The following is a 16,140-nucleotide window of genomic DNA, read 5'->3' as shown; positions in this document are numbered from 1 at the left end:
TTGGTGTGTTTGGACCATGATAGTTCGTTGGTGATGTGGACACCAAGGAACTTGAAACTCTTGACCCGCTCCACTACAGCCCCATCGATGTCAATGGGGGCCTGTTAGACCCGCCTTTTCCTGTGGTCCACGATCAGCTCCTTTGTGTTGCTCATATTGAGGGAGAGGTTGTTGTCCTAGCACCACACTGCCAGGCCTCTGACCTCCTCCCTATAGGCTGTCTCATTGTTGTCGGTAATCAGGCCTACCACTGTTGTGTCATCAGCAAACTTAATGATGGTGTTAGAGTCATGTTTTGCCATGCAGTCGAGGGTGAAAAGGGAGTACAGGAGGGGACTGAGCATGCACCCCTGAGGGGCTCCAGTGTTGAGGATCAGCGTGGCAGACGTGTTGTTACCTATCCTTACCACCTGTGGAGGCCAGTCAGGAAGTTCAGGGACCAGTTGCAGAGGGAGGTGTTTAGTCCCAGGGTCTTTAGCTTAGTGATGAGCTTTGTGACACTATGGTGTTGAACGCTGAGCTGTAGTCAATGAACAGTATTCTCGCATAGGTGTTCCTTTTGTCCAGGTGGGAAAGGGCAGTGTGGAGTGTGATTAAGATTGCATCATCTGTGGATCTGTTGGGATGGTATGCGAATTGGAGTGGGTCTAGGGTATCCGGGATGATGCTGTTGATGTGAGCCATGACCAGCCTTTCAAAGTACTTCATGGCTACCGACGTGATTGCTATGGGGCAGTAAGCATTTAGGCAGGTTACCTTCGCTTCCTTGGGCACAGGGATTATGGTGGTCTGCTTGAAACATGTAGGTATTACAGCCTCGGTCAGAGAGAGTTTAAAATGTCAGTGAAGACACTTGCCAGTTGGTCTGCGCATGCTTTGAGTACACGTCCTGGTAATCCGTTTGGCTCTGAGGCTTTGTGAATGTTGTTCGGTTTTAAAGGTCTTGCTCACATCGACTACCGAGAGCGTTATCACACAGTCGTCCGGAACAGCTGGTGCTCTCATGCATGCTTCAGTGTTGCTTGTCTCGAAGCGAGCATAAAAGGCATTTAGCTCGCCTGGTAGCTCGTGTCACTGGGCAGTTTGCGGCTGGGTTTCCTTTTGTAATCCGCAATAGTTTTCAAGCCCTGCGACATCCGACGAGCATCAGAGCCGGTGTAGTAGGATTCAATCTTAATCCTGTATTCACGCTTTGCCTATTTGCTGGTTCATCTGAGGGGGTAGCGGAATTTCTTATAAGGGTCCGGATTAGTGTCCCACTCCTTGAAAGCGGCAGCTCTAGCCTTCAGCTCGATGCGGATGTTGCCTGGTATCCATGGCTTCTGGTTGGGATATGTATGTATGGTCCCTGTGGGGACGACGTCAATGCACTTTTTGATGAAGCTGATGACTAAGGTGGTATACTCCTCAATGCCATTGGATGAATCCTGGAACATATTCCAGTCTTTGCTAGCAAAACAATCCTGTAGCGTAGCATCCGCATCATCTGACCACTTCCGTATTGAGCGAGTGAGTCACTGGTACTGCTTTAGTGTTTGCTTGTAAGCAGGAATCAGGAGGATAGAATTATGGTCAGATTTGTCAAATGGAGTGCGAGGGAGAGCTTTGAATGATTCCCTGTGTGTGGAGTAAAGGTTGTCTAGAGTTTTTTTTACTCTGGTTGCACATGGGACATGCTGGTAGAAATTAGGTACAACGGATTTAAGTTTGCCTGCATTGGAGCGCCGCTTCTGGATGAGCATTTTCTTGTATGCTTATGGCCTTTTACAGCTCGTTGAGTGCGATCTTAGTGCCAGCATAGGTTTGTGGTGGTAAATAGATGGCTACAAATAATATAGATGCAAATTCTCTTGGTAGATAGTGTGGTCTACAGCTTCTCATAAGATACTCTACCTGAAGCGAACAATATCTTGAGACTTCTTTAATATTAAACATCGAGCACCAGCTGTTATTGACAAATAGACACACACCCCCACCCCTCATGTTACCAGACGTAGCTTCTCTGTCCTGCCAATGCATGGAAAATCCCACCAGCTCTATATTATCCGTGTCGTCGTTCAGCCACGGCTCGGTGAAACATAAGATATTACAGTAGTCTTGATCGTATATCATCCATTTTATTTTCCAATGATTGCACGTTGACCAATAGAACGGATGGTAGTGACTAACCACTAGCCTACCTGCCACCCCCAATGACGGGGATTTGGGCCGTTTCCGAGAAAGCAGTATATCCTTCGCATTTGACTCGTTAAAGTAAAAATCTTCGTCCAGTTCGAGGTGAGTAATCACTGTTCTGATGTCCAGAAGTTATTTTCGGTCACATGGTGGCGTAGCAGGAAGATTGGAATGCTGTGAAGTAAGAGGTCAATTCAAATCCCAGGGGTGGACATATGGAATAATAATTACTTTATAAATGAACATGCAAAATGTAATCATGTGTGTTAAATATGTAAGCTGAAAACACTGTGTTAAAAAAGCATTGTTTGTGTGTGTATGAGTGAGCCTAACCTTGCCAACAAACAAAGAGCTGTGAATGGATCGGTGGTTCACCAATTAGAGCCTTGATGGGCTCAGCCACAGTAACAAGGGGTGATGTATAATGATGAAACAATCATTTTTTTGTAGAATGTTTCTTTGGGACTATCCCGATGACTGATACATAGGAATGTTAGTATTTAATAAAATGTATGCACTCTACTGTAAGTCGCTCTGGATAAGAGCGTCTGCTAAATGATTAAAATGTAAAATGTAAATGTTCTTGCAACGTTCTCATGAAATGTGTCTAGAACATTAATATCTTATAATTTGAGAACATGGCAACCATGTTCTGTGTATGTTTGGTGGGACGTTGAATGAATATTCTCCTAACCCTCAGAAAACTGGACACATGAATGTTCTTGCAACCTTCCCATGAAACGTGTCTAGAAAATAAATATCTTATATTCTGAGAACATGGCAACCATGTTAGCACTCTTTTACCAGGTACTGCAGGAATGTGAGAATAGAATGGCAACCACCTCAGTGGTATTGGGTAACATAAAACTCAGCAAAAAAAGAAACGTCCCTTTTTCAGGACCCTGTCTTTCAAAGATAATTCGTAAAAATGAAAATAACTTCACAGATCTTCATTGTAAATCGTTTAAACACTGTTCCCCATGCTTGTTCAATGAACCATAAACAGTTAATGAACATGCACCTGTGGAACAGTCGTTAAGACACCAACAGCTTACAGACGGTAGGCAATTAAGGTCACAGTTATGAAAACTTAGGACACTAAAGAGGACTTTCTACTGACTCTGAAAAACACCAAAAGAAAGATGCCCATGGTCCCTGCTCATCTGCGTGAACGTGCCCGAGGCATGAGGATTGCAGATGTGGCCAGGGCAATAAATTGCAATGTCCGTACTGTGAGACGCCTAAGACAGTGCTACAGGGAGACAGGGCGGACAGCTGATCGTCCTCGCAGTGGCAGACCACGTGTAACAACACCTGCACAGGATCGGTACATCCGAACATCACACCTGCGGGACAGGTACAGGATGGCAACAACAACTGCACGAGTTACACCAGGAATGCACAATCCCTCCATCAGTGCTCAGACTGTCCGCAATCGGCTGAAAGAGGCTGGACTGAGGGCTTGTAGGCCTGTTGTAAAGCAGGTCCTCACCAGACATCACCGGCAACAATGTCGCTTATAGGCACAAACCCACCGTCGCTAGACCAGACAAGACTGGCATAAAGTGCTCTTCATTGACGAGTCGCGGTTTTGTCTCACCAGGGGTGATGGTCGGATTCGAGTTTATCGTCGAAGGAATGGGCGTTACACAGAGGCCTGTACTCTGGAGTGGGATCGATTTGGAGGTGGAGGGTCCGTCGTGGTCTTGGGTGGTGTGTCACAGCATCATCGGACTGAACTTGTTGTCATTACAGGCAATCTCAACACTGTGCGTTACAGGGAAGACATCCTCCTCCCTCATGTAGTACCCTTCCTGCAGGCTCATCCTGACATGACCCTCCAGCATGACAATGCCACCAGCCATACTGCTCGTTCTGTGCGTGATTTCCTGCAAGACAGGAATGTCAGTGTTCTGCCATGGCCAGCGAAGAGCCCGGATCTCAGTCCCATTGAGCACGTCTGGGACCTGTTGAATCGGAGGGTGAGGGCTAGGGCCATTCCCCCCAGAAATGTCCGGGAACTTGCAGGTGCCTTGGTGGAAGAGTGGGGTAACATCTCACAGTAAGAACTGGCAAATCTGGTGCAGTCCATGAGTAGATGCACTGCAGTACTTAATGCAGCTGGTGGCCACACCAGATACTGACTGTTACGTTTTTTGACCCCCCCACCCCCTTTGTTCCGGGACACATTATTCAATTTCTGTTAGTCACATGTCTGTGGGACTTGTTCAGTTTATGTCTCAGTTGTTGAATCATGTTATGTTCATAGAAATATTTACACAAGTTTGCTGAAAATAAACGCAGTTGACAGTGAGAGGACATTTCATTTTTTTCTGAGTTTATATAGTTTCTCCCTCTTAACTCGGATCTCTGAGACCACACTGAGTGTGATGTGTCTTCCAGTGCCTCTGGGCTCTCACTCATCCCTATATGGTATTGTGTGATGCTCCTGCATGTCAAAGGAGAAATTGAAAAGCAGAAAAGCAGCATGCATAGAGCCAACAGCAAGCACTTGGGGACAGACGGGTAGAGAGAGAGAGAGAGAGAGAGAAAGCCTTAGCCCAGGTATACTAGCTTAATGAAATGAGAGTTTAGCCTCTTGATGCAATAACAACTGAAAAGGGTGGTGTGTGTGTGTGTGTGTGTGTGTGTGTGTGTGTGTGTGTGTGTGTGTGTGTGTGTGTGTGTGTGTGTGTGTGTGTGTGTGTGTGTGTGTGTGTGTGTGTGTGTGTGTGTGTGTGTGTGTGTGTGTGTGTGTGTGTGTGTGTGTGTGTGTGTGTGTGTGCAGTAAACAAATTATAGCTCAATGTCATTAAGCCATTGTGTCATTAATAGACAGTAACTAAAGTACCAGTCAAAAGTTTGGACACACCTACTCATTCCATGGGTTTTCTTTATTTTTTACTATTTTCTACATTGTAGAATAATAGAGAAGACATCAAAACTATGAAATAACACATATGGAATCATGTAGTAACCAAAGTAGCCTCCATTTGCCTTGATGACAGCTCTTGGCATTCTCTCAACCAGCTTCATGAGGTAGTCACCTGGAATGCATTTCAATTAACAGCTGTGCCTTGTTAAAAGTTTTGGCCAATATTATTTCCTTCTTAATGCATTTGAGCCAATTAGTTGTGTTGTGACAAGGTAGGGGTGGTATACAGAAGATAGCCCTATTTGGTAAAAGACCAAGTCCATATTATGGCAAGAACAGCTCAAATAAGCAAAGAGAAACAACAGTCCATTACTTTTTACCTTTATTTAACTAGGCAAGTCAGTTAAGAACAAATTCTTATTTTCAATGACAGCTTCGTTCTGCCCCTGCCCCTTGTTCAGGGGCAGAACGCCAGATTTTTACCTTATCAGCTCGGGGATTCGATCTTGCCACCTTTCAGTAACTAGTCCAATGCTCTAACCACTAGGCTACTTGCTACTTGCATGAAGGGCCGTCAATCCCTGAAATTTCAAGAACTTGAAAGTTTCTTCAAGTGCAGTCGCAAAAACCATCAAGTGCTTTGTGAAACTGGCTCTCATGAGGACCGCCACAGGAAAAGAAGACCCAGAGTTACCTCTGCTGCAGGGGATAAGTTCATTAGAGTTAACTGCAGCTCAGATTGTAGCCCTTATTATTGCTTCATAGAGTTCAAGTAACAGACACATCTCAACATCAACTGTTCAGAGGAGACTACATGAATCAGGCCTTCATGGTCGAATTGCTGCAAAGAAACCACTTCTAAAGGACACCAATAAAAGAAGAAACTTGCTTGGGCCAAGAAACAATGGACATTAGACTGGTGGAAATCTGTCCTTTGGATCTGATGAGTCCAAATTTGAGATTTTTGTTTCCAACTGCCATGTCTTTGTGAGACGCAGAGTAGGGGAACGGAGGATCTGCGCATGTGTGGTTCCCTCCGTGAAGCATGGCGACGGAGGTGTGATGGAGTGTGGGTGCTTTGCTGGTGACACTGTCTGTGATTTATTTAGAATTCAAGTCACAGTTAACCAGCATGGCTACCACAGCATTTTGCAGCGATACGCCATCCCATCTGGTTTGCGCTTATTTATTTTATTTTATTTTACCTTTATTTAACCAGGTAGGCCAGTTGAGAACTAATTTTCATTTACAACTGTGACCTGGCCAAGATAAAGCAAAGCAGTGTGACAAAAACAACAACACAGAGTTACACATGGGATAAACAAACATACAGTCAATAACACAATAGAAAAATCTTTATACAGTGTGTGCAAATGCAGTAAGATTAGGGAGGTAAGGCAATAAATAGGCCATAGTGGCGAAGTAATTACAATTTAGCATTAACACTGGAGTGATAGCTGTGCAGATGATGCTATGCAATTAGAGATACTGGGGTGCAAAAGCGCAAAAAAATAACAATATGGGGATGAGGTATTTGGGTGGGCTAATTACAGATGGGCTGTGTACAGGTGCATTGATCAGTTAGCTGCTCTGACAGCTGATGCTTAAAGTTAGTGAGGGAGATATAACCAGCTTAGTGGGACTATCATTTGTTTTTCAACAGGAAAATTACCCAAAACACACCTCCAGGTTGCATAAGGGCTATTTGACCAAGAAGGAGGGTGATGGAGTGCTGCATCAGATGACCTGGCATCCACAATCACTCATCCTCAACCCAATTGAGATGGTTTGGGATGAGTTGGACCACAGTGTGAAGGAAAATCAGCCAACAAGTGCTCAGCATATGTGGGAACTCCTTCAAGACTGTTGGAAAAGCATTCCTCATGAATCTGGTTGTGAGAAGGCCAGGTGTACAAGTGTACAAAGCTGTCATTAAGGCAAAGGGTGGCTACTTTGAAGGTTTCTAAAATATAAAATACGTTTTGAATGGTTTAACACTTGTTTGGTTACTACATGATTCCATATGTGTTATTTCATAGTTTTACATTTACATTTAAGTCATTTAGCAGACGCTCTTATCCAGAACGACTTACAAATTGGTGCATTCACCTTATGATATCCAGTGGAACAACCACTTTACAATAGTGCATCTAAATCTTTTGGGGGGGGGGGGGTTAGAAGGATTACTTCATCCTATCCCAGGTATTCCTTAAAGAGGTGGGGTTTCAGGTGTCTCCGGAAGGTGGTGATTGACTCCGCTGTCCTGGCGTCGTGAGGGAGCTTGTTCCACCATAGGGGTGCCAGAGCAGCGAACAGTTTTGACTAGGCTGAGCGGGAACTGTGCTTCCTCAGAGGTAGGGGGGCCAGCAGGCCAGAGGTGGATGACCGCAGTGCCCTCGTTTGGGTGTAGGGACTGATCAGAGCCTGAAGGTACGGAGGTGCCGTTCCCCTCACGGCACCTCACTATTATTCTACAATGTAGAAAATAGTAAATATAAAGAAAAACCCTTGAATGAGTAGGTGTGTCCAAACTTTTGACTGGTACTGTATGTCACCAGCATTTGATTAAAACAGGATCACAGGATCTGATGCTAACTAAACTATCCAGTGTCTTATCTCTGAAACTACCTATGAATCAATGAGGAAATTATGCTTAATAATCAATATGATGATGAATACAGCTGAAGTTCAATCAAGCCACACTTCAGGAAACCAGCAGTGCATTATGCTGTGTTGAAACTGCACCATCAAGCTCGCCCAATCTCCCCAGCCTGGCTGTACAAATCCAGACATAAATGGAAAACAACAAGATTAGTTGATGGTAAGCGCCTGCCCTGTTTACTAGAATCAAACACAGCAGCAGCAGCTAAACTCACTTCCTAATCACTGGGGAAGTGAAGGGTAAAACATCTGGTTGGAAGATAGAGCGGTGAAGACCGCCAACAAGAGTATGCTGGATATGCGAAGGTTGTACAGTTGTGATATAAACTAAGTGAAGCCTTGGTCTTTACAAACTGGTCATCCTCTTGTCAGTTGCCACTATCTTGAGATCAGTCAAAGAGGAATGAAAAAAGGTTCAGCTTAAGCTAAACCTAGTTAGAGTCTCCAAGGACTGAGCACACACTCCTTATGTGGTTTATAAATTCCAGGTTGTAGCGACAGCACATCTCTACTATTCTCAGTCAAGTGGATCAAGCCTCCATGGTAGCTACATCTCCATAAAGTTGATACGTACCTTATTGCACTGAGTGTCGCAATAGATCACGAGTGAATGCTGGCCAGACACCAAAGATTCAGGCCAAGACTTTGATTAGTCCAAAACAATCTAATAATCTTGGCCAAATCCCCATATTTCAGTTACCACTGATTCAACAACAGCCTCGTGAACCAGCCTGGTTGCGTGATAGCTCACCATTTTAACACAGCTATCAGACTGGTTCTGCGAGGCTAGATCAACTCTGTGCCCATTAGGACAGAATAACTCACTGTGGTTTTCAGACGTGGTTTTCAACAGGGAAAGAGATACAATCGCATCATGTACATAAGCATGCATTAGAGGGAGAGAGAAAGAGAGAGAGAGAGAGATAGAGAGAGAGAGAGAGAGAACTGTCCCTGAAGGTTCTGGAGCATAATAGAGAGATAGGACTGAAGTGATGACATTCTAATGTTATTTTAACCCTCTAAAGGGCATAACTCAGACCATGAATCCATTAACAGATGCATTTAATTCATTGCGATTGTGGGTATTCAGAACCAACCAAGGACACCTCTTAGTTTCATTCAGTTAGTATCCAATTATCACAAACAGCACACTGTGGTCTTGACTCTTGTATCTAAGGACCTTCAATAGCTGTCATTGGAATTCATACACCCCTACCTAATTGTGCAAATCTGAAAGGACTGGTAATGACTGGATGGGTATAAGCAATATAGTACTGTACAGTAATGCCTCTATTTCCCCCCTGATAGGCCATATTGATTATCCCTATCTTATCCTCTCAGATCTCCCCAGGTCCCTTGGGGGTTTGGGATTGGGCCTATACCAGTTTCCATGGTGATTTAGGCAGGAGGTGAGTCATAGTCAAACAGGAAAGGGCAGGCTCTTCCTGTCTCTTGTTTTGGAGACACAGTGGGCCAGAGGCAGGATGGGAAATCTCCTGTGATATCCAATGCCTGGACTCCAGCCACCCAAGTCATAGACTGTTCTCTCTGCTACCGCATGGCAAACAACAAGTCTGGAACCAACAGGAGCCTAAAGAGCTTCTACCCCCAAGACATGAGACTGCTAAATAGTTAGTTAAATAGTTAACCAATAGCTACCCGGACTATCTGCATTGACCCTTTTTGCACTAACTCTTTTGACTCATCACATACGCTGCTGTTACTATTTGTTATCTATCTTGTTTCCTAGTCACTTTATCCCTACCTACAGTATATGTACATACCTACAGTACCAGTCAAAAGTTTGAACACACCTACTCATTCAAGGGTTTTTCTTTATTTTTTACTATTTTCTACATAGTAGAATAAGAGTGAAGACATAAAAACTATGAAATAACCCATATGAAATCATGTAGTAACCAAAAAAAGTGGGGCGGCAGGTAGCCTGGTGGTTAGAGCGTTGGACTAGTAACCGAAAGGTTGCAAGATCAAATACCTGAGCTGACAAGGTAAAAATCTGTCGTTCTGCCCCTGAACAAGGCAGTTAACCCCCTGTTCCTAGGCCATTATTTAAAATAAGTATTTGTTCTTAACTGACTTGCCTAGTTAAAAAAAGGTTAAAAAAAAATCAAAATCGGTTTTATATTTGAGATTCTTCAAAGTAGCCACCCTTTGCCTTGATGACAGATTTGCACACTCTCTATTTTTCTATTTTTTTCTCTCTGTGTTGTTGGGAAGGACCAGTAAATCAGCATTTCACTACACCTGTCTACACCTGTTGTTTACGAAGCATGTGACAAATACAGTATGATTTGATTTGACCTAGATGGAAATCTGTGATCCTCCATAACCCATAGCAAGTCCCAACAAGTTGACTACTTTAGAATAGTGAAAGCCTTCAATGGCACTACCCATGCTAAACCAGGCTTTGTGGCAAGTGTGCCCTCCATCCAACTCTATGGTCCAACGATCCAAACTCACCTGAGGCGCTCGTCCTCTTTCTTCCGGAGCCTCATGTCCCGCTGCACCACTTGTAGAACGTGCTCTGCCTCATCGTCCGTCAGTCCCGACATGTCCAGCTTCCGCCTCATGGCTGACTCAGGTACCTCAGTCAATCCAACACCCTGCCCCAATCTGTTGTCTCCACTGAGCTCAGGACAGACTGTAAGGGGATGACAGATATTGGGAAAAGGTCAAAGGATGACGTTTCTCCTAGATTATGATATAAGGACAGTTTGGGTTGTTTCTTCTAATGGTTAAGGTTTGGATTTGAGAGGGTTAAGTTTGTCTTAAGTGTGTGCCTAACGTAGATCAACACAGCACAACAGAGAACTATGCTCAGTGTCGTCTCCTCCTTCAGCAAAGTCGTTTTCAGTGAGCACACTCTTTGAAAAAGGGTTCTAAAAAGGGTTATTTGCGGAGGAATAGGGTTCTACCAAGAACTGTTTTCGTCTGAAGAACCCTTTTTGATAAACAATGGTTCATTGTAAGGCAAAGGGTTCTATCTAAAACCTTTAACATTCTATGTTTCTTTCTTTTAAATAGTGCCTGAGCATTAGTGTTGACCTAAGTAATTAAACTTTAAAATCAGGAGTTTGAATAATCTGATCAATTTAAAAAGATACGTGTGAGAATGTTTTAAAATGTATATGGAAATATTGTGAATGCATCTGGTATTCCCTTAATCACTTTACATTTACAGAACTGACAATTTATATATTTGCCATGATTTCTGTCTTTCAAATTCGTATTTTCTGTGTTTTTATTGAGCAGAGAATAGGTGAATAGAAGGGAGTATGAGTGAACCAGCAGTGTCCCCATGGGGACAAACCCAAATAACCATATATGGTTCTACTTTACACCTTTTTTCAAAGAGTATATCACACACCTCACTGCTGTATCACTAACAACTAGCTACATCAAGATTAAACTAAAACAGATATACAGTTGAAGTGAATGTGAAATGTCAGAATAATAGTAGAGAGAATTATTTATTTCAGCTTTTATTTCTTTTATCACATTCTCAGAAGTTTACATACACTCAATTACTATTTGGTAGCATTGCCTTTTAAATTGTTTAACTTGGGTCAAACGTTTTGGGTAGCCTTCCACAAGCCTCCCACAATAAGTTGGGTGAATTTTGGCCCAATCCTCCTGACAGAGCTGGTGTAACTGAGTCAGGTTTGTAGGCCTCCTTGCTCGCACACACTTTTTCAGTTCTGCCCGCACATTTTCTATAGGTTTGAGGTCAGGGCTTTGTGACGTCCACTCCAATACCTTGACTTTGTTGTCCTTAAGCCATTTTGCCACAACTTTGGAAGTAAGCTTTGGGTCATTGTCCATTTGGAAGACCCATTGGCGACCAAGCTTTAACTTCCTGACTGATGCCTTAAGATGTTGCTTCAATATATCTACATATTTTTTCTTCCTCATGATGCCATCTATTTTGTGAAGTGCACCAGTCCCTTCTGCAGCAAAGTACCCCCACAACATGATGCTGCACCCTCCCCCCCCCCCCTCCCAGGCTTCACGGTTGGGATGGCTTGCAAGCCTCCCCCTTTTTCCTCCAAACATAACGATGGTCATTATGGCCAAACAGTTAGATTTTTGTTTCATCAGACCAGAGGACATTTCTCCAAAAAGTGAAATCTTTGTCCCCATGTGCAGATGCAAACCGTAGTCTGGCATTTTTTATGGCGGTTTTGGAGCAGTGGCTTCTTCCTTGCTGAGCGGCCTTTCAGGTTATGTCGATATAGGACTCGTTTTACTGTGGATATAGATACTTTTGTACTTGTTTCCTCCAGCATCTTCATAATGTCCTTTGCTGTTGTTCTGGGATTGATTTGCACTTTTCGCACCAAAGTACGTTCATCTCTAGGAGACAGAACGCGTCTCCTTCCTGAGCGGTATGACGGCTGCGTGGTCCCATGGTGTTTATACTTGTGTACTATTGTTTGTACAGATGAACGTGGTACCTTCAGGCGTTTGGAAATTGCTCCCAAGGATGAAGCAGACTTGTGGAGGTCAACAATTTATTTTCTGAGGTCTTGGCTGATTTCTTTTGATTTTCCCATGATGTCAAGCAAAGAGGCACTGAGTTTGAAGGTAGGCCTTGAAATACATCCACAGGTACACCTCCAATTGACTCAAATTATGTCAATTTGCCTATCAGAAGCTTCGGAAAGCCATGACATAATTTTCTGGAATTTTCTAAGCTGTTTAAAGGCACACTCAACTTAGTGTATGTAAACTTCTGACACACTGGAATTGTGATACAGTGAATTATAAGTGAAATAATCTGTCTGTAAACAATTGTTGGAAAAATGACTTGTGTAATGCACAAAGTAGATGTCCTAACTGACTTGCCAAAACTATAGTTTGTTAACAAGAAATTTGTGGAGTGGTTGAAAGACGAGTTTTAATGACTCCAACCTAAATGTATGTGAACTTTCGACTTCAACTGTACAAATTAAACCTGTTTTACTTTAAAGGTCTAATGAAATTCTGTGTCTGTGCTCCTGGAATGAATACATGGTGGCTTTGCAGTGTTTTGTCAGTGTGGGAGCTTTCTGGTATGCAGGTCAGGTAGAAAGACCTTCCTATCCAATCCTTACATAGCATAATTTGTCTTCCTGTGTACAAACAATGCAGCAAGAGAGCCATAAGCGTTCCGAAATGCACACTTATTTACAAAGTGTTATAAAAATGATCTCCTTTTACAGAAGACTGAATTGTAATTAGTCCCTTTTCACTTAGCAATGAGATGCCTTTACTTGAGTGAATGAATATAACCTAATCATCCATAAATTAAATATAACTGTAGGCTCTGACTCTCTCTTAAATCAAGATACCATTGTCTAGGTTGGTTCCAAGTCCTTCATTTCCTCCAAGACAAAAGACAAATCATGGTTGGTATTTTGTGTGTGTACGGGAAACACAAAACTAAATATTTTATATGAACAATGATGAATGAAAAGCTCAACTAACGCTCTGTGCTGAAAAACAAGACTGAACACAAGATTACAAGTGTGACTGATTGAAAGAAAACATGGGTGAGCTACACTGTGCTAGATACTTGTAGTCTCAGATTGAACAACAACATTGAGCTGTCTGACTCTTCAGGAGCAGCCAAATACCCACCAGACCTGGGTTCAAACACAATTTGAAAACCTTCAAATACTTTTAGCGTTTGCTTCAGCCTGCCTGAAGTGCCAGATTGGTGGGTTTTGCACTTTTGCAACTGTTGCATTTGATCCATTGCACCGGGCAAGGTCAATCAAGCCTAGATAAAGTATTTGAAATTATTTGAAATAGTATTTGAACCCAGGTATGACACCTATCACTGGCTTGTTAATAACTCCTGATTAAGGTGCTAACTACAGCAGGTGATTAGGACTGCTCTCAGCACAGCAGCACCCTAAACCCCATGGTGAGAGAACACACATTTCAATCTGCTAAGCCACAACAATCAAGCCGCTTTGTAAGGAGAATTAGTACTCATGACCTGAATTACATTTCCCAAGTGTTAATTTTTCTCTCATTCTGACTCACAGAACAATATTTAAAACAACGTTAACTGTATATGAACTAGAGGACAATCAGGACAGTCAGACCCGAACCCGAATGGAGCCAACGACAACCAGACCTAGACCCGACCCGTACCCTAATGGGTCTGGGTCTAGACCAGACCCGAACCGGAATGGAGCCAACGACAACCAGACCTAGACCCGACCCGTATCCTAATGGGTCTGGGTCTAGACCAGACCCGAACCGGAATGGAGCCAACGACAACCAGACCTAGACCCGACCCGTATCCTAATGGGTCTGGGTCTAGACCAGACCCGATTGGACCCGAGTGAGAAAAAAAAAGAAGAACATCCGCCAAGTTGCCATTCTGGTAAACAAATAGGTTTTTATATGTTGGCTTGGCCTTCTATAAATCAATAAATTCACCTTATTAGTGCAAAATAAATATGCTATAGGCTATGCAGAGCTGTGGTCGGGTCCATTCGGGTCTATTAGCTGTAGTTGACTCGAGAGCCGATGGCAATCAAACAGACCCGACCCGGACCTGAGGGAAAAGTTTGAATTTTTGGACCCGGACTCGCTTAGGTCCTGGGACGGGTCTGGGTATCCAGGTTCAGGTAGACCCGTGAAGACCTCTAATACCGTATGTCAGAAGTCCCAGAAGAGATTCAACTGTGTGTGTGTGTGTGTGTGTGTGTGTGTGTGTGTGTGTGTGTGTGTGTGTGTGGCGTGCGTGCGCATGTAGGCAGTCCAAAAGCTGATGTCTCACTCCAACTCTGACATAATAGCGTATAATAACTGATTTACAATCTGTTGAGCTGATGTGAGGAGGAACACAGGAGTCCCTATTCCTGGAGTTAACAGCAAACATTGCCTGCATCTGTACAATCCTGTTAATCCATTCAGTATCTCTTTTGGAGGGGGTGGGGAGGGGGGGGGGACGAGAACGAGAGAGATTGAATGTACATTTGTGATTAATTCGTTATTATACCAGTACTACCTTGTGATGATAGTGATGAACAGTGAAATCCAATTAATATTAATGAATCGGCTACTACTATTAGGATATTCTGCTTCATCAGTCGTATAGTACTACTATAACTTTGACGGGGTGTAATAATAACATTTTAATTTGTCATTAAAAACGTAGCTGATATCAGAACATTAAAATGTAGAGAAATAAGTAACTCACCGGGTCCGTGTCCTAGTCTTCTTCTGAGTTCCACACCGGTACAGTAAGCAAATCCCGGTCTCTGGCCAGATGTTGTGCAAGTCAGCTGTCGTGCGCGCATTAACACGATTTATAAAAAACCAGAAACACTCTAGCCTACATGATCATATCCGTGTAAGTCAAGTCCATTTCATTCCCATTTCATGTTAGTCTCTTCAGAATTTCAACTGACTTTTTAGGCAACTCATGCATAAAGCTAGTAACCTATGTTTCAGTCTCTGTACAGTACGGAAAGGGCGGCATCTGGGCTACTAACAAGCGCAGTTGAAGTTGCAAACACCTGCTGGCGAAAGAGCCTATCAGACCGCGACATAAAAACCGTTATTTTACTGTTTGGAATGAACGCGGCACAGTAGGCTAAACTGTAAATTAATTTGTACAGCCCGTCAGTAATATAACAAAGACTATGCCACAGTAGTTCATTTCATCGACAAAAGTTAATATAATTGAGCAATACATTTAACATGAAATGTTTTTAACTGAATGAGAATAAAGTCATTATATTCTAAGCTTCCATCATCTATTTCTAAGGAGCAACTATAGCTGGATTTTGAGGTTAACTTTTCATGGAACAAAGTTTAACACTCCATAATCACATTGGCCCACTAAACCTGAAATGCGATGAAATAATACACTTGTAAATACAAATTTGTTCATGGGCACATTTTAGCACATTTTTAATGTATGTCATGAGCAACCTAACGCTCTCTGAAGCTTTTACCCTGGGATCCCTTTCCCATTCAGATAGCCATGCTCCTCATACCCTTACTGAACCCAACCAGAAAACAATGCATTCTATACACGTGTCAGCCCAGCATGAAAAAAAAGAGAGAAAAACAGGTACTCAACTGCAAGAGATGGTGAAATAAATACAAACTAATAACCAGGAAACTCCACAGCCTGTGACTATATCCCAGAAAAAGAAAAGCAAGCTCCTGCTGGAACAGTGAACAGTCACACAGTGAGGTTTCCTGGGGTAAGGAGGCTTTTTGTAGCCTGGTCCCAGATCTGTTTGCGCTGTCTTGCCAATGTGAATGGTCATTAGTGGGACACAGATCTGAGTCCAGGCTTTTTGAGGGAGCCAGTAAAGGGATTCTTTGGAGAATTAAGCTGGACTAATGATTGCTTCATGTGAAACCCCAGTCACATGAGGATCCAGTCAGCTGGGGCT

At 43.1% G+C, this 16,140-nt stretch overlaps 1 protein-coding gene across 3 annotated transcripts in view; it reads right to left on the bottom strand.

Moving 5' to 3' along the window:
* Positions 1-15,942, bottom strand: part of LOC106568916 (uncharacterized) — a 63,963-nt gene extending 48,021 nt beyond the window's left edge. For 2 of the 3 annotated variants that reach the window (XM_014139747.3, XM_014139748.3), the window contains exons 1-2: positions 14,931-15,942; positions 10,193-10,373 (exon numbers count right to left, since the gene is read on the bottom strand). In XM_014139747.3, coding sequence (XP_013995222.2) covers positions 10,193-10,373; positions 14,931-15,030 — 281 coding nt within the window. In that variant the 5' untranslated portion in view covers positions 15,031-15,942. The remainder of the gene's footprint in view (positions 1-10,192; positions 10,374-14,930) is intronic. The other variant, XM_014139749.3, reaches the window with a different exon arrangement.
* Positions 15,943-16,140: the final 198 nt, after the last annotated feature.

The sequence above is a fragment of the Salmo salar genome, chromosome 14, assembly GCF_965601325.2.
Source record: "Salmo salar chromosome 14, fSalSal1, whole genome shotgun sequence".
In the NCBI taxonomy this organism is placed as follows: Eukaryota; Metazoa; Chordata; class Actinopteri; order Salmoniformes; family Salmonidae; genus Salmo; species Salmo salar.
This window is presented reverse-complemented; position numbering and strand designations above follow the sequence as displayed.